Source organism: Quercus robur, chromosome 8 (assembly GCF_932294415.1).
Source record: "Quercus robur chromosome 8, dhQueRobu3.1, whole genome shotgun sequence".
NCBI classification, from domain to species: domain Eukaryota; kingdom Viridiplantae; phylum Streptophyta; class Magnoliopsida; order Fagales; family Fagaceae; genus Quercus; species Quercus robur.
Window position 1 is genome coordinate 34,632,390 of NC_065541.1, and position 27,841 is coordinate 34,660,230.

General features: G+C 36.4%; 1 protein-coding gene across 2 annotated transcripts in view; it reads right to left on the reverse strand.

The window, feature by feature from the left end:
* Window positions 1-536: 536 nt before the first annotated feature.
* Window positions 537-27,841, reverse strand: part of LOC126695317 (cellulose synthase-like protein H1) — a 69,145-nt gene continuing 41,840 nt past the window's right edge. The window contains exons 1-9 of one of the 2 annotated variants that reach the window (XM_050392013.1): window positions 5,780-6,195; window positions 5,078-5,402; window positions 4,597-4,722; window positions 3,864-3,980; window positions 3,519-3,731; window positions 3,236-3,350; window positions 2,883-3,058; window positions 1,791-2,141; window positions 537-1,300 (exon numbers count right to left, since the gene is read on the reverse strand). In XM_050392013.1, coding sequence (XP_050247970.1) covers window positions 752-1,300; window positions 1,791-2,141; window positions 2,883-3,058; window positions 3,236-3,350; window positions 3,519-3,731; window positions 3,864-3,980; window positions 4,597-4,722; window positions 5,078-5,402; window positions 5,780-6,042 — 2,235 coding nt within the window. In that variant the 5' untranslated portion in view covers window positions 6,043-6,195 and the 3' untranslated portion in view covers window positions 537-751. Of the gene's footprint in view, window positions 1,301-1,790; window positions 2,142-2,882; window positions 3,059-3,235; window positions 3,351-3,518; window positions 3,732-3,863; window positions 3,981-4,596; window positions 4,723-5,077; window positions 5,403-5,779; window positions 6,196-27,841 lie in introns of those variants that run through there. The other variant, XM_050392015.1, reaches the window with a different exon arrangement.

Below are 27,841 nucleotides of genomic sequence, written 5' to 3' on the forward strand. Positions count from 1 at the left end.
AGAAATGAGGGTCGGCAACATGTCTGCAATTCCTTAAGCTTGTCAACATTTTTTGAGAGTAAAATGAGTAGTGAGCATGGTAATATGGACACATTTCTAAACAACCAATACTAGATACATATAGTCTTGGGAGAAATAAAATGAAACTGGTCCTAAAAATTAGCACCAAAAAGTACTTTTTGAACAACAATTAACTACATAAACTAGTTGGCTAAGTTAACTGATGGCAGATAGCATATTGGTTGTTCATGATAGCACAGAAAACAGATGTGGTGCAGATCAAGCAAAACGGCAAATTAACGTACGTAGGGTACTTCTTTTTTTGTTTTTTTTGGGGGGTGGGGGTGGGGTTTAAGGGGGTCTCGGGTTCTATCTCTCGGGAAGAACTTTAGGATAGATTTCTAACCAGTTAAAAAAAGAAATTACTAGTCAGATTACAGTACATATGATTAAAACACTAAAATCCTTTATTTTGCTCTGCATAAAGAACAAAGTTTCACTGTAATCCTTCCGCGGGTTGTTTAGAAACCACTTTGTTGGTGAAAATAGGAAATAAAATTAATCCAATTCAGAGGAATGGATTGAAACTTTGAGGGGGAAACAACCTAAGATCACATATTTTCAACGATGTCAACTTCGTACAGCTTTAGATTTTCTAAATTTCAGTTTGAAATTACTGTAGTAACATCATACTTTCATGACCAAAGCCTAAACTCAGATGAGAAAATAAAATAATTTCATGATCAAAGTCTCAATCCATTGTAGTCCTTCTGCACAAGTGCACAAAAAGTAATGCCAAAGCAGCTGACTTCCATATGGTGGATAGGGGAATTCCATGTCTTCCTTTCCCAACTAAACCCTTCAAAAATGGCCAGAACCATATCACCAAATACACACTGCAGAAGACCTCCCCTAGCCCTGACCCATGCCCATCACTAGGTGGTGGTTGCCACTTTAACAAAGTCACAACCAACGCAGTTAGGTGCACCAGTAAAATGGTTGTACCTGGGAGGAAAATTGGGGACCCATCGAAGGTGAACCTTCCAGCTTCAACATCATTGGCATCATCATTAGATTGGTCTTTTTGTGTTACTTCAAAGACTGTCTCGGATATTCCTAAGAGCTTGAGTATGACACTTAGAAATCCGAATAACCATGCATTCACTGTGTTTATTCTTGACATTCTTTGGTTATTCCACCAAGCTCGAATTGACTCGCCGGCTCTTAGATACTCGGATAAAGTGGATATGTTGTAAATGACGAAGATTGCAACTAATATATATAATGTTGGTTCTTGAACCTGAATATTTCAATATTGGAAAAAACAGTAAAAAAAAAAAAAATCTATAATGTAGATTTTGAATATATTATAGTTTCATGAGCTTCATCATGCAAATTTTGCTAATCTCATTTAGGGATAAATATAGAAGAAATATTGATGACGTGCTCAAGAATGAAACAACGCAAGCTATCACCTAACACGGAGGTAAGTATTAGGGTTGCATATATGATGACTTATTAGTTCATTTGTTAAGCTTAAATGATTTGCATTTCCTTCATATATACAAACGCTAGAAAATCAAGATTTTATATTGCTTTGTATAAGCTAGTTATCTTTTGTTACAGATTAACACCACATATTATTTTCATCGAAAAAAGAAATCATGCAAGAAATATCAAACAAAGATATGACCACAATCATGCAAGAAACTCAAATTAGTGAGTTATCAAAACATGCGTATATACTTAGAGTAAATCAATGAAATTGGAGGGTTGAGGTTTGCCCTCACCTTGGGCAAGAAGTGAGAGTTGGTAATGATACAATACGCTGGCAGAGCAGCATAGCATAGCTCAAAAACAGGGCGCATGCCCCACGTGAGGATCCAAAGATAGACTAGGCATTGCCTAAATTGAAGCTTTCCAAAGAGAGTGGCAAATAAGGGACAACTTTTGCTGAAAAGAATTTCAAGCAAGCCTGTGGTCCACCTCTTCATTTGTGTCGCTGCAGCAGGTCCACCTGAAGGTGCGCACCCTAAAAATGCTGGTGGATCCGGTGTACAGAATATGGATCTCCAACCTCTTTTATGGATCATTAGTCCTGTGTGGATATCCTCTGTTGTCGATCCATATCTCCAGCCCACCTGATTCGGGGCCGGTAGCCATAGTCATCAGAGTTGGACAAAAAGAAAATAACAAAAACTTACTAAACAAAATAACAAGAAAAGAAACATCATTCAATTTGAAAATGAAGTTGTGGATCGACTTATTAGAATAAAATTAATAGATAATGTTTGTCCTTAATAATATGTAAGCTTCCATGAATATAGATAGGAAACATTCCATAACAGTTTATCCTTAAATAATAATGTCATTTCAATCTAGACTTTAAAATAACATTAGGAAGTTAAAACTTAATTTATGAGGGAAAACATAGGTACATGATTGAATTTTTCAACATGTGTGACATATAAAGTTGAATACAAACCAGTTTAGAAGATATATTCTTATCTTTGTCATTGACAATTATTGTATTTAAAATATAAATGTGCATCTTCCTGTATATATCCAGTGAAATGTACTTGCTACTTAGAGCTTTTATAATTTGAAAGAATATAATCATTAAAATCGATCAATGCAATAGGCTAACTTTCAATGTTTTGTAAAGTATGGTTGAGCAACCAAATTACGTTCCCCAATTTGAAATTTGCATATTTTTGGTTGATTAAGTTTAGGGACCCAAATTTTTTGTTATAGTAATTGAATATTTTGAAAAAAAAAAAATGGATAAATGTTGAAGTAATATTATCCAAATCACAACTCTTCATTTGTGCGAAGATTATAAAAACATCGTGAATCTAACATTGCATTTTTTGGTTACTAACCGTTGTACCCCAACTTGTTCCATACTCGTAACAGGAACCAGAGACTTGGTTTGCTGCATGAATAGAATTTTGAAGACTGGCCACTGTATCTGTCTTCCCTTTCAAAGCTTTAGCAGCTGAATTGATCAGCTCCATTGAACTCCCAAAATTTAAGAGCATAGATTCAATCAATTTTTCTGACAAAGGGGAAGAGAAAAAGGAAATATTAGTCAAGGAAAACCCCCATTAATGAAGTGCATGTCTCTTGGACCCAATGGTTCATGTATTGTCACTTGCCACAAAAAATTTAGTTGCTTATGAAAGTTTTCAGAATAACATTTTTATAGGTTAAAATCCAAAATTAAATTGCTTACCATTTACTGGATCTACATTATTTGGGGATAGACTATAGATAACTTTCCTTCTATGAAAGCATCCTGTTCCACTATAAAAAGGTCCTTGAAGTCCTGCTATTCCACGCCCCAAATACTACGCATATAAGAAAAAAATAGTTAATACTTGACCAATCAGTGAATTACTTCTTTGTTAGCATATTTTCTTTAGTCATACAACATATTTATGAAATTTCATGTTGTTTATAGATGGAAACAAAAAGAAAAGTCTTAATTTGTAAGATAAAGGTTCGATTTGACGCACTTCATAAAAAATCACGAACTGATTGGCATATGGATCATCCTTTAATCCATCATAGAACACTTGAGGAAATTGAGCATATGCGATTTCTTTTTCACTGTTGGGACTCAATAACAAGCACATTGCATGAAGAGCAGCTTTAGGATTGTTGACAAACATATCACAGTCTACGTTCAGCATGTAAGGAGCATTTGTCATCAAACCAGAGACCCTAGCCTATATATGATACAAACGATTTACAAAGAAAGTGGTGATGATCAATTAGAAAACATTGATAAGGAGTTTTAGGATGTCTTATATAAAAGCTAAAATTTATATGAATTTTATTTTCTATGAAAAATATCTTACTAGAACATTCATGGCTCCTGCTTTATAATGATGTGGATGCTTTGGCTGCTTCTCCCTTGATATATAGATCAAGTGTGGCAATCCATCTAGAAGACCTGTCTTGTTCTCCCATATTACCTACAGTAAGATTATATAAATGAGCGTTTATATATAGTTTGGAAAAGGGCAAAACTTAGGTCTCCTAAAGCAGAAAGGCTAGCTTAGGATGAAAGTAGAAAATTAAGGCCTGTTTGGTAATAGCTTTTAAACAATAGTTTTCAGTGTTTAAATAACAATAACACTTTTGACATGTATTTCTATAACACTCAAATACGTATTTCCATAATACTGAAAACTAAATAACAATACTTAAACACTGCTATCAAACAAGCCCTAAATTCCCACAAATCATAGAAATGGCAGGTCACTAGTCACGGGTCGGCTGCATTTAGAAATCATTGGTCAACTATTTAAGCTAAAAGGTCATCCCAAACAATAAGTCTAATGGACCACAAATTTAATAAAAAAATTTACAACAATCGACTGCAATATGTTGTACTTGATACATAGTAAAACTGTTAGCAATTAAATGATATAAAAATGATGTTGCACTAATTATAATATGAAAAAACAGTTAATGAATGTGAGATAGACAGATTTTGTGAAATGAAAAGAAGAAAAGAGGGCAGCAGCCACTCTATAATTGATTTTTTTTTTTTTTTTTTTGGGTGGGGGGGGGGGGGGGGGGGATCACCTTGATAATAGCTGGATGGTTTTTGCGTTCTACATTAGAGAATTCTGCAAAGTCCCCACTAAGATCACATGGCACTGACTTGTGGACAGCATCCTCAATTTTGCAGCTAAGTCGTTCATATTCATCCTACAATTGATGAAGACAAACAAATTTCAACATAATTAAATAATTAAAGGCAGGCATCGATCTTATCGCTTTCCCATTTGATAGTATATCAAACAAAAGCATTCTCTAATTAATATATATATATATATATATATGGAATTGCTAACGAGTACCTTTAGGACACTTATTAATAATCCATTTAAAGAAAGTTTTTATGATAAATGAAAAAAAATAATTAATATTTTGACAGTTTTTACCATTTCTCATAAAAGTGGTATCAAAACTTTTATACACACTAATTTCAAAAATAAAAAACCAACTTTTGTAATTTAAGATAGAAAATTAATTTTCACACCTAACTTAAGCTTTGGATTACCTTCATTCTTTTCCATTCCTGTTGAAAATCACTTGAACTACCACCAAGCGTTTGGGGGTTAGTGGAGAAGTATCTAAAGGGGGCTCTAACATGAATATTGTACTTCTTACAAAATGGAACCCAAAGCTTTGCAAACTTTGAGGCTTCCACAAGAGAGTAGTAAGTGATTGGAGAACAACCGTCATCCGATACGTAGCAAGCTAGCTTGTGAGATGGATAATCAATTGCCAACAAAGAGAGCACGGTGTTTACTGTGATTATTGGTGGTTCTAGCACAGGGTCTGCAGTTGTCACAAACATGTCCACTGATGGAAGCTCAGGTACCCTTTATCAAGATAATTGGAATTCAAAGTTATGAACAACGTAACATGGATCAATAAATCATATTACACACCTATAACCAAGTAAAGAATATAGTAAAATGAAAATCTTTTTACACTCGTGGACATCGTATCCAGAATTATATGCATGATTTATATATGTGTGAAGATGGTGTACATTAGTAACTGTTTCACTACTCATGATAAATAGGTCGTGAACGCTGATCAAATACTCTAAAATGGTGACTTTTAAGTCGCATTTTCAAACTTGTAAAAATGATTTTTCTCGGTGTTTATATTTTTCCCTTGTGAAATAACCCATAGATGAATTATAATGGCAACTAAAAGTCATTTATCATTGGCACAATATGTTATATCTTACCGTTGCAAGAGGCGGTCTGGGTACGTTTTATTTTCTACGGGATTCCATTTGGAGCTGATGATTAGAACCCAAGTGAAGGTGAACCATGACTCGCATAGAAAAGCAAGGAGCCAAGTGAGACCATGATTGTTGAGGAAGAGGAGACGATAAATAAGGAGAGAAAGGAGAAGGAGAAAGATTAAGGTATCAAAGGCTCTTTGTAAAGTATTTTTGCGTGGGATTTTTTCATATAGAGGGAGAGAGATCGGGTTGGCCATGCCCATGGAGTAGAGAGGAAGACAATTTTGGTGCACTATAAATGCGTGTTTCAGTAGTGCAGGAGTTTAACCCACCAGGACTTCGTTCATTTATAGTGGACTAGCTGCTATTGTATTTGCAATGATGGCCATGTATCATGCATGGAGCAGAGAGTTGATGTGTTTTGGCTATAGGATTGTGTTTATTCATAGTGAACTAAATTGGATCTTGTACAGTTGCAATTCAATCGATGGCCAATCATGTGGCAGATACATGGTATCTTGTGTATTTTTTTGAAAAATTCTAGTGTCACAAACTAGTGTACAACTTTGCCCAATACTCACTCATGTGGCGAGTTGTGGTTGGTGGAAGGGTGACCCACCATCACCTCTCCACCAACCACAACTCACCACATGGACGAGTTGTAAGCAAAGTTGTGCACTAATTTGTTACATCAGAACTTCTCGTATTTTTTAATGTATCCCCTTTCACATCGCACATGACCCCAGGTTCTATATCTTTTATGAGCAATGCTACATACATACATATATATTCCTACAATTGAACGTTTGATTTGAGCTTTTGGGCTAATTTGTTTGTTTGAAAATTTTTTAAGAAATGCTATGTTCATAATATTTTTGTAATAGTTTCATAACAAAGCCTATAGGTAATAAGTTTTTACTGATTCTAATTTGAACCTACCATTTTTTTTTTCTACCAGTAACAATTACTTATGATTTGTTACAAAAATATTGTGACACTGTATTTCTCACAATTTTTTGGTTCAATATTCAACAGACCAAAATTTTGGAGAGGTTGAATTTTATTGTAATGAGCTCAAATTTTTATTTAGAGTGTTTAAGGTTTTTTTAATTTTTAATTTTTTTAGGGTGGTCAAGTTAGTTTGTTTTTTTTTTTTTTTTTTTTCCCTAGGATGGTCAGAGACCCATATTAATTTAAAATTCATTTTTTTAAAGTATATAAAAAATATTTTCAAGTCAGGGTGGTCATGTGACCATCCTGATTAACACTTGTTGTCACCCTTTGATAAGGTGCTATTATTTATTAGGTGTGTGAGGTAGTTATAAATCTTGGCTTTCGTGTTGAATATTATAAGTAAGTCAATTGACATCAAAATTAAGAAAATTGAAATGACATTTAGCACAATCCGAACAACAATTAAAAACTAATTTAAATTCTAATTGTGCTTCAACTTTTATATATATATAAGACAAAAAAATTGATAATATTTTTACTACGACAAGGCTGGAGATGCTACAAATTTCATAACTTTTTAACATGTCAAGGTGGCAGATTGCAATTATTAAATAACTTTCATATGAGACCATTTTTAATATCACTTTTTTATTAATTGTATATTAATCACAATATGCATGATACCTTAGTAGTTATAAAAAAAATGGTATAAAATTTATGCATTTAAAACTTATTGGAATATATGAAGACAGTACATGTGAGCTGTGCAAGAGAGCAAAAGAATCTGTACTGCATGCCTTATGGGAATGCAGCGTTGCAATGCATGTGTGGGTAGGGAGTTTGAGGCAATTACAAAAAAGTGTAAGTGTCCAAACTGATTTTCGACAACTAGTGGAAGATATGATATGAAAATTGCCAGTAGAGGAAGTTGAACTGTTCCTAGTGCAAGCCTGGATGATATGGACCTAATGGAATGTGGCTACAAAGGGAGGCACGTTGCAAGATCCGTCTCAATAAGTGAAAAGAGCCTCTATTTTTGTAGCTGAATTCAGAGCATCCAAGGAGCAGCTGGTTGTTCCGAATTCAATAGTGAGAGAGCCGAGATGGGTTCCACCACCTGGAAATTGCTTCAAACTAAATTTTGATGCGGTTATCTTTCAGGAACTACAAGCTTCTGGGTTTGGGGCGATAATCCGGAATGCCAATGGTGAAGTTATGGCGTCAATTTCAACCAAAAGACCACCAGTTATTGATAGTGAGGAGGCGGAAATATTAGCTTGCCGAAAAGCTTTAGAATTTGCAGTAGATGCGGGTTTCAGTGATTTAATTATTGAGGGAGAAAATAAGGTGGTCATGACTTCCATTACAAGCATTCATTCCACATCCTCTCGGCTGGGACACTTGTATGGAAACGTAAATTGCATTGCAGCAAGGATAGGCAACTTAATTGTAAATTGTGTTCCTCGAACAGCCAATACAGTGGCTCATGTGTTAGCACTATACGCTAGAAACATTGAGGATGAGTTGGTTTGGTTGGAGGAGTCCCCTCCACCTGCCTTTGAAGCATTGTATTTTGATTCTCCATAACATTCAATGAAGTTTGCTTTTGTTTTCAAAAAAAAAAAAAAATTTATTATTATTGGAATAAAAATATATATATTAAAAAAAAGAAAAAAAAAAAAAAAAAAAAAAAAAAAAAAAAGAAGAAAGAAGAAAAGAAGAAGCTGGAATGGGGTTGATGGGTTTCGAGCTGCGGGTTACAATATATAAATGCCGCCATATATTCATCAATTTCAGGAACAATTTGCTCAAAAAAAAAAAAAAAAAAATTTCAGGAACAATTTGGCAGAGAGATTTTGAGGTTTTTCTTCTTCTTCTTCTTCTTCTTCTTCTTTTTTTTTTTTTTTAAATCTTTCTTTATCTTTGTTAGTTGTGACTATCTATGAGACTATGAGATAAGGCGTGACATTTCACAATCCTGGACTGTAGGAAGAAAGCAATAGAAAGTATCAGCTGTTATTTATTTATTATTTATTATTGGATTTTGAATCCAGCTGTACGTTGTTATTGTTGACCTGTATCTAAATTGAAATACACAATAAAAAATGCTATTGGTGGAATTTTTTTATTATTTATTTATAAATTACTAATATAACAAGTAATTATTGACAAATGATAAAAAAAATGTTTGCGAAAAAGATTATTAATGAACCATTAATAATTGGTCATGTATAATTTGGAGCGCAAGCCCAAAATATATGGAGTTTTGGTTCAATGAGTCCAATACAATAAATTTGTAGAGAATGGGTTGGAAATTTGGACCTTAGCGAATCAGATGATCGACTCATAGGTCTTGATGATAAAGAAAGAAAGATAACATAGGTTTACTAGGGAGAGACGTCCTTGGATTTTACTCGAGGAGGTTGATTCTTAAATAAAGTTCGTAATACTTTGTTACAAGTCTGGTCTCCAGATTTGCTCCCAATATAGTTCCGTACGGAGCAATCCTCTGCATAGCATGCGCCACAGCCAAAATGGTCTCCTCCACCAATGGTCGATATATCGCTACATCGCCTCGGTATGTTGAGCGTTCAACTCGCTAAAACACCAGGTTTCCACAGACGGCGCCAATTGGAGGAGCAAATCTGGAGACCAGACTTGTAACAACGTATTACGAACTTTATTTAAGAATCAACCTCCTCGGGTAAAATCCGAGGACGTCTCTCCCTAGTAAACCTATGTTATCTTTCTTTCTTTATCATCAAGGGCTAAGGTCCAAGTTTCCAACCCATTCTCTATAAATTTATTGTATTGAGCTCATTGAATCAAGACTCCATACATTTTGGACTTGGGTTCCAAATTATGACCCTACAGGTCACAATAACAATTTGTAAAAATGTTATAAGATAATTTGTACATGTAGCATTATTCATACACAATTAAAAAATATATATAATACTTATTATTTAATCAAATAATTTTTTTACAATAAAATAATATTAATGACAAATTCTTTTATAACTTTTGTTAGTATAATTTTTTTTAATTCACTTTTTTCCAGATACAATATTTCAAACAATTCCCCATTTTAAAAGGTTTTAAAATGTTGAAAAATAAGTTATACTTTTTTCTTTTTATTTTTTTTGAGAAAGAAAAATAAGTTATACTAAACAAGCACTTAACCTCTCACTTATATAAGTAGCGGAATTTAAAGATTACTCTATTTAATCAATCCTCACCCCCCCCCCCCCCCCCCCCCCCCCCCCCCCCCCCCCCCCACACACACACACACACCCACACACACACACACACACATATATATATATATATATAATTGTATATTCAAATCCCAATCATCAATATTTGATTCTCCCAAGCCAAGCCAAGTCATTTTTTATCAATTGCTTATTTTATTTTTTATTGCTTAGATTTAGTAAATTCATTAGAAGTAAGTAGGAGATACATGATACATGCATCATTTGCAAGAGCCAATAAAAATTACCTTGACTAGTACACGGGGATACAAAGCCTTTTCTTTTCAGCTTAGTATAAATATAAAGTCAGATGGCATCTCCCTATTTATAGAATTTTCTAAAACTATCCTAAACAAACATTTTTCCGTTTGCCTTCATCCACATTCATTAGTTGGATCTATCGTTTTGTTCAATAAAAGAATAAGTGATATTAATCACAGAAATTATAATATTCACCAAGGCAAATAATATTTGTTAGTTTTTAGTAGTGGCGGAGTCATGAATTTATCTTTAGGGTGTCATATATATATATATATATATATATATATATATTGTGTGTGTATGAAATGTAAAATAGTAACATACAATATTTCATAACTCAATTTTTCCATTTTATTTGTTGAGGTAATTGTTAAAATACTTATGTGTTTCATTTTAAAGATGTTAAATGTTTAATTATTATAATTGGTTGACATATGTATTTATGGATCGTATTTTATTTAAATGAAAATTATTTTTATTTTTTTTACTTTCTTAAATATATATGTATATTATCAAATACGGGGGGCAAAATGATAAGGTTTTTTAGAAATTTTCAAATTATTTAAGATATTTCCCAAAAAAAAAAAGTTTTAAGTTTTTTCAAAAATTTTGGGGGGGTCTAGGCCCCCCTCGGTCATTAAGTGGCTTTGCCATTGGTTTTTTAACACTGAAAGCATAGTGTTTAACCTAATTTTATTGCCAGGTTGATATGTAAGTCAATTATATAGATCTAAGTTAAACATACATCACACATATTGTACAAAACACCAGCCAAGGCATGTGTGAATGTTGACGTGGTTGGATCTGAACCATACCGTGGGCTAGTTGTGAGGAAAGGAAGGAGAATGTTGGCTGAAAAAGTGGATCTTTGGCCCGTGCCAATAGCGTGACCATCTTGGAGGGAAGAGTGAGATTTGCACCTGATATGGATACCCAACACTAGCGTAAAATGGAGATAGCGACCTCTTATGGTCAAATGTTATAAAACACCCTAATTGGCTGAGCTTGTGTTGGACCAATGCTGAGGACATGTTCATTACTCCTAGTATTCCTGATGTCTCTTTCCTTGTTTGTGGCTTGCTCCCCACGTTGTAGCAGAGCTGCCTTTCACCCTACTACCCTAACATCGACGTGTTTTCTCTCTCCTCCAGCCTTAACATAGTACAATAGCTTTTATTAGGATTCAAATGGAGAAATTAGGGTCTGACACCTATCCTTATGTACCTAACAACATTTCTCGTACTATAAGAGATGAACATGTTGCTAAACAATTAGGGCAAGAACCTAGAAAGATAGTGAGAAAGAGGTAGAAGCTTGGGTAGGAAAAGTAAGGTAGAAACAAAGGCTTTCTTTGGGAAGAACATCACCATTGTATGAAAACCTTGACTTTTACATAATAGAGAGCTAGAAGAGTGAGGCACATTCTCCCCTTCACTCACTTGTGGTTTTATTTTATCCCTTTCAAAGGGTTTTCCACATATTTTCCCATGCCTTCCTTACTTTCTTGGTTTAGCACTTGCATTTCTCTAGACATTAAAGTGTTAAAGTTTCCATTTTTATTGTTCTTAAGCCTTTTCACTTAAATGTACAGTTTCATCATTCATTCTCTTACATTGCCTTGATAATCTAACTTGCACATACACATATTGTGTAGTGGAAAAGTAAATAAGACACAGATATAATGATTCAGGAAAACCAATAAAACAAAATAGTTTCAAGGTAAAAAATCAAGGGGAAACTACCCCAAGAAGAACAATCCACTATATCAAGTAGAAGTTTAAAGTCAAGAATATTTAATTCGTAGTAAACTTAACTATGATTATCAAACCTAGCTTTGAAACTCTCAAACTTCTTTGATGTGGATCTGCTCCAGCATGAACCTCTAGTTCATTCCTTTGATCTTCAATACACTTGATAAAGCTTGAGTTGCAACTTTATTCCACTAGTACTTGTAGTATGTGAATGAACTCTGGTAAATGCTTGAAAGAGTAGAAGCACAAAACCTCTTAAATCTCAAGAGTAGCTCTCCAAGACTTGGAAAATGTGCTTTAGTGTTTTCCTTATATACCAAGTAAGTCAGACTGAAACACTAAACATTTAATGGGCTATTGGGCTTCAAAAAAAAATTCTGCAGATCACATCTTAATCAATCGAAGGCTTCTCTCGATTGGTTGAGCTAGCTTGGTTTTCAAAATCCTGAACTTGCAACTTGTACGTTCTTGAATTATGACTTGTAGCACTTTGAGCAATGTGTAGAACACTTCATAGACACTAAGATCTATTCCTAGACAAGTTTATGAATTCGGTTTGCCAACACACAAATCATTTAGAACCTAAACATTTATACCTAAATATTTAGAACCTAACAATATTTATTATGATGGTTGATATACAATAATACAAAAATTGACCGTGTTTACCAAAAAAATTAAAAACAAAAAACAAAAATGTCGAAATAAAAGTGTATTGGTCCTTATGTGAGAGTCGATTCTGATGGTTTTTAGACCCCTTAAAACACAATTGATTTAACCTAGGTAATTAGCCAAGTTATTACTTATTCCAATTTAACAAATCTAGGTTATCACAATCACAAAGATAATATCATGCAAAGCAGCGGAAAAATAAATAACACATTGATATGATCACCCAGGAAACCAAACCAGTAAAAACTTGGGGAGGATTTGACCTAACTATCCTCAAGGTAAACTTGAATCCACTATCTTGAAAGAATCGAAGTTCATACAATAAGACTTACAAGCCCCCACGCTTGACTTCTTATTGCTACCAACCAGTAGAACTTACTGACACGACCACGTGCAAGCTCCGAATCCACGGACTCCTTCTTTCTTGGATTCACCACCAGATACAAGCACACCCGCTTGTGTTTTCTTTAAGCTTCAATGGTAGCAACCGAGTTGATCATCAAGGTGTAGAAAAATCTTCTCCTTGAAAACCCTAAGTTTGTGTAAAGGAAAGCTCCTCTAGATCTCACAAGAGATTACACAAACAACAATATGAGTAACACTAAAACGTGGCTAAGGTTTGCCTTTTATACTTAGGACAAATTAGAAAACCCTAAAACGTTTTAAACAACTAGGGCTGAGTTGGAAATCTGCAGAAAAAAACATTTTGCTCGAGATTCGATTGATCGAGCCTAAACTTCGTTCGATCGATCGAGCCTAAACTTCGATCGATCGAGCCAGGCCGAAATGCATAATTTTTCTGCATTAGTTCGATTCCAACTTTACATAAAATACACAACATTGAGCAAGACTAAAACACTTCTAAACACATTGTTTTGATCATGGTTTGCCAACAATACACATTAGAGTTCTAAATACATAAATACCTAAGTCTTTAGAACCTAACAAACTCCCCCTTTGGCAATCCGTGACAAAACACAACTAGAAGCTCAAAGTTTACAAAATAAAAGCCCTTTACACAAATAATACTCATAAAACAAATTCAATAATAACTACTATCCATTAGTTGCAAGTGTAGACAGCAGCTCAATTGAATCAACCTGTATATTTCCTGAAACACTAAACAAAATGCATAACCGCATGTGTGGAAAAAATACAAGTAATCAAATTAAATTCTTAATTTCAAACAACACACAATAAAGACATATATCAATGAATAACTCATAAATATAAATCAATAAATAGTTTAAAACAAGAAACATATAAGGTAACAAAAAATAACACTCCTCCTACCATGAATATCCCATAAAAAACATGGCAAGAGCTAAAAAGTTAAAATACAATGTGAAGCACCTAGATATAATTTAAACTCCACAAGCTCCAACCAACAAAATACTCTCCCCCTGAAAACAAAAACACTACAAAGTACTCCCCTTTTTTTTTGACGGAATGCCAAAGGGCAAACAAAATCCATCATCAAAAGGGAGGTGGTGTGGAAGAGCATCTAAATTGTGCCAACTCCACACGCAAGGCACGGATCTCATCGAGCACGTCCACCAAAATCTGTCCATGAGCCGCCTGAATGGTCAAGACATGATCTAACGTACGTCGAATGTCTGAATCATCCGAAGTAGTCGGTGGAGGAACATCAGCATCAGCAGCAGCAGCACCAGACGTCTTAGCAGCATTAGCACTTGTAGAAGAGGGAGGAGGGGGAACATCACTAGATTACGCACCTCTAGGACGCGAAGGAACAACTCTCAAGTGAGCAGCCCTCTGTCTAAGAAAGGTGGTATCTATGGGAGCAACGGCATGAACAGGCTCACCAGAAGGGAAACCAGCTAGACCCAAAAATAGTAGAATCCTATGAATGAAAATAGGATGAATAAGCGCATGCCCTACAGCAGACCTCCTATGAACCTCGTTCAAAGAACGAAGGAACAGATGTGGGAAACTGATAGACGCACCAAAAACGAACGCATACAAAAACACACATCGCTCTAAAGGGATGGTGTAGAGATGAGAAATAGGTCATAACGAATGACACGCTATCCTAAAGAAAAGATAGGCAGTCTCGGTAAGCTCAGAGGACGTGATCCGAGGATCAGAACCCTACTGGATAGATGACCCAGTGATGTATGACATGACAACATTTAAGGGAGGAGACTTATCATAAGGATAGTCAGGCTCCCGAACAACCGGAACCCTAAGAGCTTCAGCCACTACCCGAGGGGTAATGGTGAACTCAACACCTCGTATCCAACTCCTAACAAGGGTGTTGGAATCATAGTCGTGGCAAGAGAGGTTTGAGAAGAACTCTCTAATCAGGGCAGTCGGGGGTGGATGATCTATCTCTAAGAGAGGCAACCAACCTCTAGACTCAAAGTTAGCCCTAATGGCCGGATCAATCTCATCTAAAATCACAGCATGCTCAGCCCAAATCTTACGCTTACTATTCAAAGTCTCAAAGGCCTCTCTGCTTCTATCATTCCTAAACACCTCACTCCTAGAGGGAGACTCAGAGGAAGTGGAAGGGGTCCTATGAGCTCTAGTTTTCCTAGGCATGGTACTAAGATAAGGACCAAAACACAAAGTAAAGGAACAAAAACAAAAAAAAAAAAATACAAAGGGCAGACTGCAAGTTAGCAAAAACTATATGATGCATGAATAATTTAAATGGCATGATGCATGTCCTAATGCAGTGCAATTAAGTTCAAATTCACAAAATTGGCTTGAGCATAGAGTTTTAACACAAAAACCCCAAAATTTTGAAAAAAAACCACTTGATCAATTTGAAAGATATTGACTAATTGATCATCATACAAGATAGATTTCAGAAAATAATGACCAATTACATCAATTGAACAAGCCAATTTCATCAATTTAGCCAAATTTGAACAAAATTCCCAATTCAAGTTAATTACAAGCCCTAGAATTTTCAATTTTTCACAAAGCCCCAAATTGATCAAATTAACCAACATATATCATGAATATAACAATATAGAAGCAAAACCCAATGATCAATTTCAGAAAAGGAGGATTGATTCAACAAAAATCCCAATAGTGAAAAGTTCCAAAACTCCCCTTAAAAATGCATGAGTTTATGCATGAAAACATTAAAATAAATGCAAAAGGAAGGGTATAAGGGTCTTACCAGCCTTGGGAGAGAAAAACCTTGCAAAAATTTTGGCCGAAAACGATAAAAAATCCTCAGTGGAGCCTTGCCAAGTCGAAGAGATAGAGGAAAGTTTGAAAAAGTAAGTTTTTAAACAGTCCAATCTGAGTTTTAAAAAAACTTGATTCACGAGTTTTGATTGATCGAAAAACATCTTCGATCGATTGAAACAGACAGAGACTTGATAAAACAATTTTAAAAAATTTCGATTGATCGAAAATCAATTTCGATCGATTGAAATAGACAGAGACTCTCTAAAACATATTTTAAAAATTTTCGATTGATCGAAAAATAGAATGGATCAATCGAAATGGGCAGAGGCTCACTAAATTTGAGGAAAAACACAGTTTTTGAAAAAAATTCAGAAACAACTCAAAGCATTGAAATTGAAGAACAAAATGCATGAGTATGTGATGATGTGATTTTCAAAAACAAGAATTTAAGCCCAAAATTCCCAAAATCAAAATTTCTTGCATTCTCCATAAATTTTCAAGTATCAAATTAATTTTGCACAAAATTCAAAGTATTTGCAAAACTTGGTTGGTCAGACCATAAACACACATAATAACACGTACAATGTTTAGCAAAGAGTAACTTGTGTGGTGTGTCAACTAGTAAAAGCTTGAGATACATGTGAGATGATATGTGAATAGCAATCAATCACAAAGTCTACAAAATTCATCACAAAGAATTTAAAAGAGACTATCACCTAAAGAGTTACATCATATAACTCCTACATCTCCTAGATCATAAGCTTGCAATCATGTAAGTTTCTTGAATTTATGCCTCATAATATACACACCAATTTTAAGTATTAAGCAATTTAAACCAAGGCTTCACCTTATGTTCTTTTTGTGCATGTGCTACACTTTCTCGAGCACAAAATCTTATGATATGCACTAAGGTGTTTATGATTGGCTAGTGAACAGTGGTGAGATGGTTATTTATGCCTTTCTCTAAAAGTTCAAGTCCGATAGTTAAAAACATGTGACTTCAAGATCAAGATAGGGTAATCAAAAACCATAAACATCTTTCCCACACAACATGCAGTACAAAGGTTCAACTAGTAAAGTGCAAAAAGTAAGCTCATCAAAGCTAAACAAGGTACAAACGACATGTTATGTGAAAATAAATTGACCAACCTTGTTCTCAAAAACCAAGAAGAATAGTACAAAACACTCTTTGCTTCCTTTTTCTTCCCTTTTTCCCTTTTCCCTTTTTTTTTAATTAAAAAAAAACACCTAGAATAAAATGCATGAATGTTATGCAATGCAAATCCTAAAAAAAATAAAAATAAATAAAAATAATAATAAAAAAAAAAAAAAAAAAAAAAAACAAAACAAAACAAAACCAAAGAACAATGGTCACAAAGGGTAGAGCAATGAAGCAAAAGGACTATGTCAGAAATATTCAGTTAGTTCGAGTCTTTTGCATCCAAAACCTTTTAGATGCACCATGAGCATTGGAGTTCTTATTCACATAGGAATGATTACCAACTCTATGATTGGAATAAAGGTTTAAAGCTTTTACCAATTCATCAATAAGTACCATAGGATCTTGTGCTTGAGGCACAGGTACTTTTGGTTTGTTTGCTCTCTTTGCAGCTTGCAGCTTGTAACAGTTTGGACGTATGTGTCCAGAATTTCCACAAAAGTGACAAACCCAAACAGGTTTATCTTGTGTCTTGTCCTTAGATAGGGTAGGCTTCTTAGACTCTTTCAGATCAACCCTAATCTTCCTAGATGATGAAACTTCTATGGGTTTGACAACCTCACTCACAGGGGGTTTGACAGTTTCACTCACAATCTCACTCACAGAAGGTTCAAAAGAAGATGAAGGGACAAAGTTTATGGAATGGGGAGCAGACACAGAAATGCTTTCAACATAACCTAATTCAGATTTGTCAGAAGGAGACTTTTGAACACTCAACATTTGAACAAGTTTAGAACTAGCAGATCTAGCAACAAATAAATCAAGTTCCAAAGATTTAACTTTATCAAGTAAAAGTATATTCTCAGTTTTTACATCGTTCAAAAGTTCATTAGTATCAAACAGTTTTACAAGCAAATTCTTCTTATCAAGCTCAAGAGATTCAATTTTCTTCAGGCCAAGTTCAACATTCATAGCATCCTTTGCAAAGTTTATTATAAGCCTTTTGAAGATCTGCATCTTTAGAGAGTTCCCCATCAGAAGGGTTCTCTTCAACAGATATGCTCTCATTGACTACAGCAGTAGCGATAAAAGCAATGAAGTTTCCATCCTCATCACAATCAAACTCATTATCAGAAACTTCACCATCACTAAGGGTTACAGCCATAGATTTACCCTTAGACTTCTAATAGGTAGGACATTCAGATTTCATGTGACCATACCCTTGACATCCAAAACACTGAGAACCCAAAGAATTATTAGAAGATTGACCTACTTTTTCTCTAGGTTTATCATTATTGTTAACCTTAGTGGGATCATGCTTCCTAAAGTTTCTAGGTTCAGCAGTGTTCATGCCTCTTGCCTTTCTGTTACTATTTCTGAGAAAGTTTCTAAAGTTCTTGGCAAGGTAAGCAATTTCTGTAGCAGAGAGCTCATTATCAAATCCACCACCTTCAACATCATTAATTGACTTAAGAACCATTGATTTGGATTTGGTAGTTTTGGGTAGATCCAACTCATAGGATTGAAGAGATCCTACAAGTTCATCAACAGGGATGGAGTCCACATCCTTGCTTTCAGTAATGACAGTCACCTTAGGTCTAAAGTCTTCAGTTAAAGATCTAAGAATCTTCCTAACAATTTTAGGTTGATCATAGATTTCACCCAAGTTAAAAGCAGAATTAACAACATCATTCAATTTAGCATAGAATTCATCAAAAGATTCATCATCAGACATCCTAATGCTTTCAAATTTAGAAGTCAATTGCTACAATTTATTGATTTTGACAGCCTTTGTGCCTTCATGCACAGTCTGGAGGATATTCCAAGTAGTATGAGTAAACTCAACATTAGAGATTCTCTTAAATTCCTCAATAGAAACAGTGTTAAAGATAGCATTCATAGCCTTGCTATTGAACGCAGCTGCTTCTTTTTAAGAAGTTTCCCACTCACTAACAGGAGTAGTGGGCTTCTCCCATCCATATTCAACGGAGTTCTAGACTCTCTCATCAATCAATTTCAGGAATGCTTTCATCCTTACTTTCCAATAAGCATAATTATTCCCATCAAAGTGAGGAGGAATAACTATAAAGTGTCCGTGTTCCATGACAACAGGAGTCAAGGATCAGCTCAGTGATGAAAAGATCAACAACAAGAGAACAACCCGCTCTGATACCACTTGATGGTTTTTAGACCCCTTAAAACACAATTGATTTAACCTAGGTAATTAGTCAAGTTATTACTTAGTCCAATTTAACAAATCTAGGTTATCACAATCACAAAGATCATATCATGCAAAGCAGCGGAAAGATAAATAACACAATGATATGATCACCCAGGAAACTAAACCGGTAAAAACTTGAGGAGGATTTGACCTAGCTATCCTCAAGGTAAACTTGAATCCACTATCTTGAAAGAATCGAAGTTCATACAAGAAGACTTACAAGCCCCCATGCTCGACTTCTTATTGCTACCAACCAGTAGAACTTACTGACACGACCACGTGCAAGCTCCGAATCCACGAATTCCTTCTTTCTTTGATTCACCACCAGATACAAGCACACCCACTTGTGTTTTCTTTAAACTTCAATGGCAACAACCGAGTTGATCATCAAGGTGTAGAAAAAATATTCTCTTTGAAAACCCTAAGTTTGTGTAAAGGAAAACTCCTCTAGATCTCACAAGAGATTTACACAAACAGCAATATGAGCAACACTAAAACGTGGCTAGGGTTTGCCTTTTATACTTAGGACAAATTAGAAAACCCTAAAACCGTAAGGTTGAATTTATTCAACCATCTAATTGGCTTTATTCCTTGCCAAATTTGCTTGTAATTCAGCATTTAGTAACCCTGCATTTAGGTGGGTTTGTTGTAAGGGTAGTGAGTGAGATAGAGTGAAGTTTGCTCAAGAGTGTGCAAGAAAACAGAGACTCGCGGCTGGGACTCGTGGGTGACTCGCGGCTGCAAGCCGTCAAAAGCATCACACGTGCCAAGCATGCTGGAAGATGAACAGTCATGCTAGCTGGAGCACTACAGGACAAAACAGGACAACTGGCCATACGGTTAACTCGCGACTGGATCTCACGACTTGGTCAAGCCGTGAGGTCAAGCCGCGAGCCACCCCTGTTTTGTAAAACCTGACGTTTCACATTCCTCTCCCACTCCAGTATAAATACCCCTTTTACCCACGATTGAAAGAGAGCTTCCAGAGAGAATTTTGAGAGAGAAACCCTAAAGAAAAACCAGATTGTTTCACCCACAATCTATACCTTAGAGTCTCTTCAAATTCCCCTACTCTCTTCCTCTCCATTGTCAAATCCTTGAGAGGCATTATACCAAACCTGGTTCTCACCATCATCATCACTGTGAGACAGTAGTTTGGATTTCTGGGAAGCAGTTAGGAAGGAACCAATCTTCATTGGTTGATGCTACGGTCTAGTAACGGAATCCGGGAAGCTAGAAAAGAAAAAGGTTCGGCGCAACCTCGTTGGAGCAAGAAGCTTGGAGGGCTTAGGTGCACTGGGTAGATTAGGCTTGGAGGGTCTATTGCTGTCCTTGTATCCCAACTGTATTTTCTAATGGATTGATTACCGCTTGGAGGGCGGTGGAGAGGTTTTTCATCAAGGACTTCGGTTTCCTCTTCGATAACACATCGCGTGTTGTCTTTGTGTTTGAATCTTCCTTCCTCTCTATCTTTGCCTTTATATTATCTGCTGTGGTTTTATTATGTTATGGCTTAGATAGATTTTAACCAATTTCATATTATAGCATGTGTTAAGTTTCCGCACATTAGTTGTTTGACATATTGCTTGAATTGGTTAAGTTGTAATTTGGGGGTCTAAACGTTCAAAGGTGTTTTGTACACGTTTTTGAACTTTCAATTGGTATCAGAGCGGGTACACTGCTATTGGTTTCATTACCATTGTGTGATCCTTGACTCCCTTTTGAGATGGATAGGTCTCAATCCCTAAATGCACCTCCATATTTTGATGGTAGTAATTATGCTTTTTGGAAGGTTCGTATGAGAGCTTTTCTGTGTTCTATTGATGAATCCGTTTGGGATGCTGTTGAGATTGGTTGGACCAAACCTGAGGCAGCCAAAGCCACATGGGATAAGGCAGCACTTGCTGCATCTAATGCTAACAGTAAAACACTCAATGCTATTTTCTGTGGTGTGTCTCCAGATGAATTTCACAGGATTTCTCACATTACCATTGCCAAAGAAGCATGGGAGATTCTGGAAACCACTTATGAAGGCACGAAGAAAGTGAAAGACACCAAGTTACAAATGCTGACCACTCGGTTTGAGGAGCTCAAAATGAGTGAGGATGAGTCTTTTGACTCTTTCTATGGAAAACTAAATGAGGTGGTTGTCAGTAAGTTCAACTTGGGGGAGAAAACGGAGGACTCAAAGATTGTAAGAAAGATCCTTCGATCATTGCCTGAAAGTTTTCGTAAGTGACAGCAATTGAAGAGAGCAAGGATCTTGACGACATCAAAGTACAGGAGCTGGTTGGTTCTCTGCAGACTTATGAGATGTCGCTGCCCAATCAATGGAAGAGTAAATCCCTTGCTCTAAAGACCATTAATGAGAAGGTGGAAGATCAAGACTCATCGGGAGAAGATGTGGTTGACAAAGATGTAGCCTACCTTGTCAAAAATTTCAGAAAGTTTTTGAAATTCAAAAATAATGGCAAATTTGATGATAAAAGAAAATTCCAAAGTTCTGGAAGGGAGAAGAGGGATTTCAAAAAGAAAGATGGAAAAGAATCCCAACCCACACAAGGTGTCACTTGTTTTGAATGTAACGGGCATGGACACTTTAAGAAGGAATGTCCGAATGATTTGAAATCAAAAGGCAAAGTGTATGCCACGACCTTGAGTGACTCGGATTCGTCTGACTCAGAATCTGAAGAGAGCTGTGATGGAGAGGGGAACTATTCAGCTTTTATGACTATTGCTCATGTTGAGTCTTCGAATGAGTTAAATCTGCTTGTACGAGACCTTGGAGAACATAGTGATGATGAATCACTATGAATTGTTGAAGAATCAGATGCTGAAGAAGATGAAAGCGCAGCAAATCTTCAAGAGAATTATAACTCACTCTTGGAGAAGTCGGGTGAGTACACAAGGGTGGCCAAGGCTGCTATGAGAAAAATGAAGAAGGCTAAGGAGGACTACAAAACTCTCCTAATTCGATATAGGGAGGCCAAATGTGAGATAGAAACACTGAATGGTGAGTTGTCCGAAACTTACACAAAAGTGAGATTTCTTGAGAATGAGGTTGTGCAAGCGAATGTTAAAATAGAGAGGGTCACCACCAAGAAGCTAGATGATGTTATATCATCTCAAAAGAGCTTTTCAGACAAATCTGGATTGGGATATACCGGAGGAAGTAGTTCATCTGGAAATGTCACTAAAGAAGTGAAGTTTGTAAAGGCCAAAGATCCAGTTGTAGCTGACCTTACTGGTGTGAAGCTCGAGGTGGAGGAGAAGAAGAATGTGGTGGACCAACGGATGCTGAATCCTCGTAATCAGTCTGTGGGCAGGTCTGAATCTCGTGCCAAGTCACGTCCACAACCACAAAGAGGTCCTAGAGGAACTTATGTGTGCCATTATTGTAGACTTCAAGGGCATACTCGACCAAATTGCCAAAAGCTGAGAGCAAAGAACAGTGCAACTTCTCAAAGGTCAGGAGGACCCAGAAATGATAGGAGAATTTGGGCAGGTGATCAATCTAGAGATCAAAATGGAGATCCCGGAATGATGAACGTGATGAAGATGATTGGTGCATTCACCAACTGCTTGGAAAGCTTCTCACGAAGGTTTGAAAGCCCTAACTCCCGTACCCAATCCTATAAGGAAATCACCCCAAACGCAAGTGACGTGTGGGTGAAAAAGGGTACTCATGCATAAGCATTACAACATGTCCATGCATTAATACTTCCTATGCTTTGTGACAATGTTTGTTTGGTTTGCTTGCTGTTTTTGATGTTGGTTGTTTGCTTATCTACTTGTAAATATTTTTAATTTTGATTTATCAATCTTTTTGTTTCTTGTGTCAAAAATCCAAAAATCACATAAAAATTAGAAAATCAAAAAGCTTGATTGACTTTGTTGAGTCTTGTCTCAAAACTTGTTTTGCCTTGTACCTTTGGGCTAATGGCTTTGTGCATTTTCGAGCATTGCTTGTTTACATGCACTCTTATCACTGTGGGAAAAATCTTGAAATCTATGTGATTGTTGTAAATAGATCTTCAAACTTGTCATGAATGATTAGTGAATGGTTATGTTGATCTTGAGACTTGCATAGACTTGTGTCTATATATCTTCCCACTTTTTATTTTTGTTTTGCTAAAAAGAGCTCACCAAATGTAAATCTCCAAATGAAAAGAGATATTGAGCTGCAAAAGCCTGTCGCACATTCTAGTATTTGACTAGGAAAAAGGGTAAGCGACCTTATATTAAAGTGAATGTTTATTCAAAAAGGCCAAAGGCCTGTTCTTTAAAGTGAAATGTCATATATCACTCTCACAATGAGAGATGATTGCCTCAAAAGATCAAAAAGATCATATGTTATGATTGAAAGTGGAGTCAAATGATAAGCTCCAAGTTATGTTATCAAGTTGTGTGGGAGGTCATATATACATATTTCTATAATTGAGATGGGTCACATGATCTAGTGCTAATTGTGTATGCCTTGGTTGAATTAATCATTGAAGCTTCACATTAGACGAAGGACTATCTCATTGTTGATATCCACACAGAACACACAAGTTTATGTTCAATAAATGCCATATTCATTTGTGTGATTGTACTTTATGAAATGCGTTTTCACATGCTCAATCTTTGTTAATTCAAGCACAAAAAGATTTTTGAGTGTTTTAGGTGTTTTTGGAAAGTATTTTGTTTGAAAAATCTGAAAATTTCAAAAATACAGTTTTGCCCTGTTTTGGCAGCTCAGTCGCGAGTATGTCAAGCCGCGAGCCTCAGTCGCATCTTCGCTGGTCATTTTTGGCGACTTGTTCGCGAGTGGAAGGTCCAGTCGCGAGGTTCACTCAGAGATTTTCGCGGCTCAGCTCGCGACTCACTCGCGGGTAGACCTTCCAGTCGCGAAAAACACTTAGAAAAATTTTTCAAATTTTTGTTCATGAGTGCTTTGGCGGCTTGAGCTGGCGACTTAATGAAGTCGCGAAAAACGCGTGTTTTGCAGAAACAGGAGCAGTTTTTAAACCTCTTTTCAGTTTTCCCTCGAACTTTTGGAACTATTCATCTTCTCTCTAAACTATCTCCCTCCCAAACACTCCGTGCTCCCATTTCTAATCTCCATTGTTGCATTCTTGTAGCTCAAAATCGTCAAGTTACAAGTATGGGTTTTCAGTTTTGCACCCTTTTATACTTGATTTTGTGCTTTTCCCTTTGATTTTTCGCATATGTTTGTGTTTTAGAAATGGATTTGTGTTTTCGGATTTTGCTCCTTATTCATGCTTAGCTTGCGGATGCTGTTGCTAAAGTTTGTGTTGATGATAGTCGTTTTTTTTTTTTGGTCTTCATCCTGTGCTTAGCTTAGTGTGTCTTTTATTTTATCTGATCTTAAGCTGTTGTGTTGTTTCAAAATGTTCCGTTGGATATTGTGTCTTTACTGTGCTGAATGAGCTTGTTCTATTGTGTTAATCTGTTGGGTGCTTATGTTAGCCTCAAAATACTGATGGTGTGTCATCTCAATTTTCCATTATATGTCTCAATGACATATATCTGCCTTTAGGATAGTTTCTCCATGTTGTTCATGTATTTCCTATCATAGGCTTGGTTTATCCATGTGATTGATCTAAGTAGCTTATTGTTTAAGTGCTCAAAGTTCATTTGTTTGGATGATATCTCTTTGTTAATTACATGGTACTGACTGGTTATGCACATATATTGTTCTATGTTGTTGTGGCCTTTTCTGATTGTTCACAGATGGCTCCCTCACCTCAGAAGAAGAAATCTACTGCAAAGAAGGCTGACAAAAGATTAAAGATGGATTCTAAACTGTTTAGGTCAGTTCATCACTTTGAGAGATACAAGGATAACTTCTTGAATGCAGGAATCATTCAAGAAAGATTTGTAGATTTGGAGGACTTAAGACAAACCTTTATTCCCAGTTGTTTTGAAGGAAGAGGATGGGAAAAGCTTCTGAGTGGTTTCCCTATTGTGTGTGAACCCCTAATTAGGGAATTTTACTCAAATGCTGTGATAAAGGAGAATGAATTAAGTTGCTGGGTGAGAGGTAAAGAATTCGTTTTGGATGCTCATGTCATAGATGATGCATTAGGGCTTGAAGGATTAGATGATGAAGAATTTATCAATTACAAAGATAGGAGTGTTTCTATTGAAACAGTTCAACAAAGGATAGGTGGGCAGAGAGAAGGGAAATGTTTGAATACCATTGCCTTTCCAGTGGACATGAGGTGTCTTACAATAATCATGATGTTTAACCTCTATCCCATTAAGAAATTGACTACAATCAATTGTGCTAGAGCAGTTTTTCTGATGGATCTCAAAGAAAAGAATTTCATAGACATAAGTTCCCACATATATGACACCATTGTGGATGAGACAAGAACAACCTCTAGGCCTAAATTGATCTTTCCCAGTTTGCTAATGAGGATTTTTAGAAGGAAGGGTGTTCCAATCCCTCAAGACATCAGTCCCATGTCCACACCCTCTGCAATTAACAAGCTTACCTGCAAAATGATAAGTGTTAGGCTTCCGGGAGAAGAAGATGAAGGTGATGAAGGAGAGGGTGTCCCAATGGAGACTGAAGTAGAGGCAGCAGGGCATGCATCAACCTCAACACCTAGGAGGAGTGGCAAAAGACCCAGAGCTTCAACTTCTGCAGATACACCTCCAGATGCTTTCCAAATCATTCTGGAAAGACTTGATGGGATCAGGGCAGTCCAAACTGAGCACTCTGACAGGATGAGAGCCATGCAAGACCAGATTGATGTCTTGGCTGCTAAACTTGACAGCTTCACAACTCAGCATGACCAGTGACCCTTTGGCCATTCCGGTCAAAAAGGGGGAGAAATTATGTCATTAATGATGAAAAGCAGAAAAGCAAATCTTAAGGGGGAGTAATGTGTTGAGGGGGAGTTGTCATAGTTATCAAATTCAGAATCTCTGTTTATATATGCTTATGTTTTTGGGTATTTTGTGTATAGTTGTTTATAACTCATTTCTTATACTCTTGGTTTAAACTTTAATATATTTTGATGATGTTTTTCAGGATGTTTTTGTGTTTGTACCCATGTGCTTTTGTAAGCTTTTAGGGTTAATGTTTTATGCATAGTTTGTAGGTTTTATGGTATGTATCTTGCTTAATGCAGCCTTTATGCTATGTTGAAATCAGTACTTTAATCTAAATGTTCTGCATTTTGGTTTTTGTACTGTCACTCTTGTGCCCTTGTAGGATTGTTCCTAGATGCACATGCCTTGTGTGTTATGCATTGGTTGAGTGTTGAGCATACAAGTGTCTTGCCTTGTGCTTGTTAACTTGTATGTCCTTGTGTTCATTCCAAGTGTGAATGAGCACTGTGATCACTACCTTGTGGTGTTCACTTGGTTGATCAAGCCATGGTTTGTTTATTAACTCCATCTTTGCTTGATCACATATTGCCTGTTTCATATGCATTTATAATTTTCTGCTTACAATGATCATGGTGTATTGTTGTGTTTCAGGAGTATTATGTTCATATGATTCAAGTGCTTCACAGCTTCTAGAGTTAGGTGTGAGTGAGTTTTGTTCAACTGTTCCCAACTCACATGTTAAGTCTAGAGTCTGTTTTAGGGTTTTGTCACGGAATAGCCAAAGGGGGAGATTGTAAGGTTGAATTTATTCAACCATCTAATTGGCTTTATTCCGTGCCAAATTTGCTTGTAATTCAGCATTTAGTAACCCTGTATTTAGGTGGGTTTGTTGTAAGGGTAGTGAGTGAGATAGAGTGAAGTTTGCTCAAGAGTGTGCAAGAAAACAGAGACTCGCGGCTGGGACTCGCGGCTGCAAGCCGCCAGAAGCATCACACGTGCCAAGCATGCTGGAAGATGAACAGTCATGCTAGCTGGAGCACTACAGAACAAAACAGGACAACTGGCCATACGGTTAACTCGCGACTGGATCTCGCGACTTGGTCAAGCCGCGAGGTCAAGCCGCGAGCCACCCCTGTTTTGTAAAACCTGTCGTTTCACATTCCTCTCCCACTCCAGTATAAATACCCCTTTTACCCACGATTGAAAGAGAGCTTCCAGAGAGAATTTTGAGAGAGAAACCCTAAAGAAAAACCAGATTGTTTCACCCACAATCTATACCTTAGAGTCTCTTCAAATTCCCCTACTCTCTTCCTCTCCATTGTCAAATCCTTGAGAGGCATTATACCAAACCTGGTTCTCTCCATCATCATCACTGTGAGACAGTAGTTTGGATTTCTGGGAAGTAGTTAGGAATGAACCAATCTTCATTGGTTGATGCTACGGTCTAGTAGCTGAATCCGGGAAGCTAGAAAAGAAAAAGGTTCGGCGCAACCTCGTTGGAGCAAGAAGCTTGGAGGGCTTAGGTGCACTGGGTAGATTAGGCTTGGAGGGTCTATTGCTGTCCTTGTATCCCAACTGTATTTTCTAGTGGATTGATTACCGCTTGGAGGGCGGCGGAGAGGTTTTTCGCCGAGGACTTCGGTTTCCTCTTCGATAACACATCGCGTGTTGTCTTTGTGTTTGCATCTTCCTTCCTCTCTATCTTTGCCTTTATATTATCTGCTGTGGTTTTATTATGTTATGGCTTAGATAGATTTTAACCAATTTCATATTATT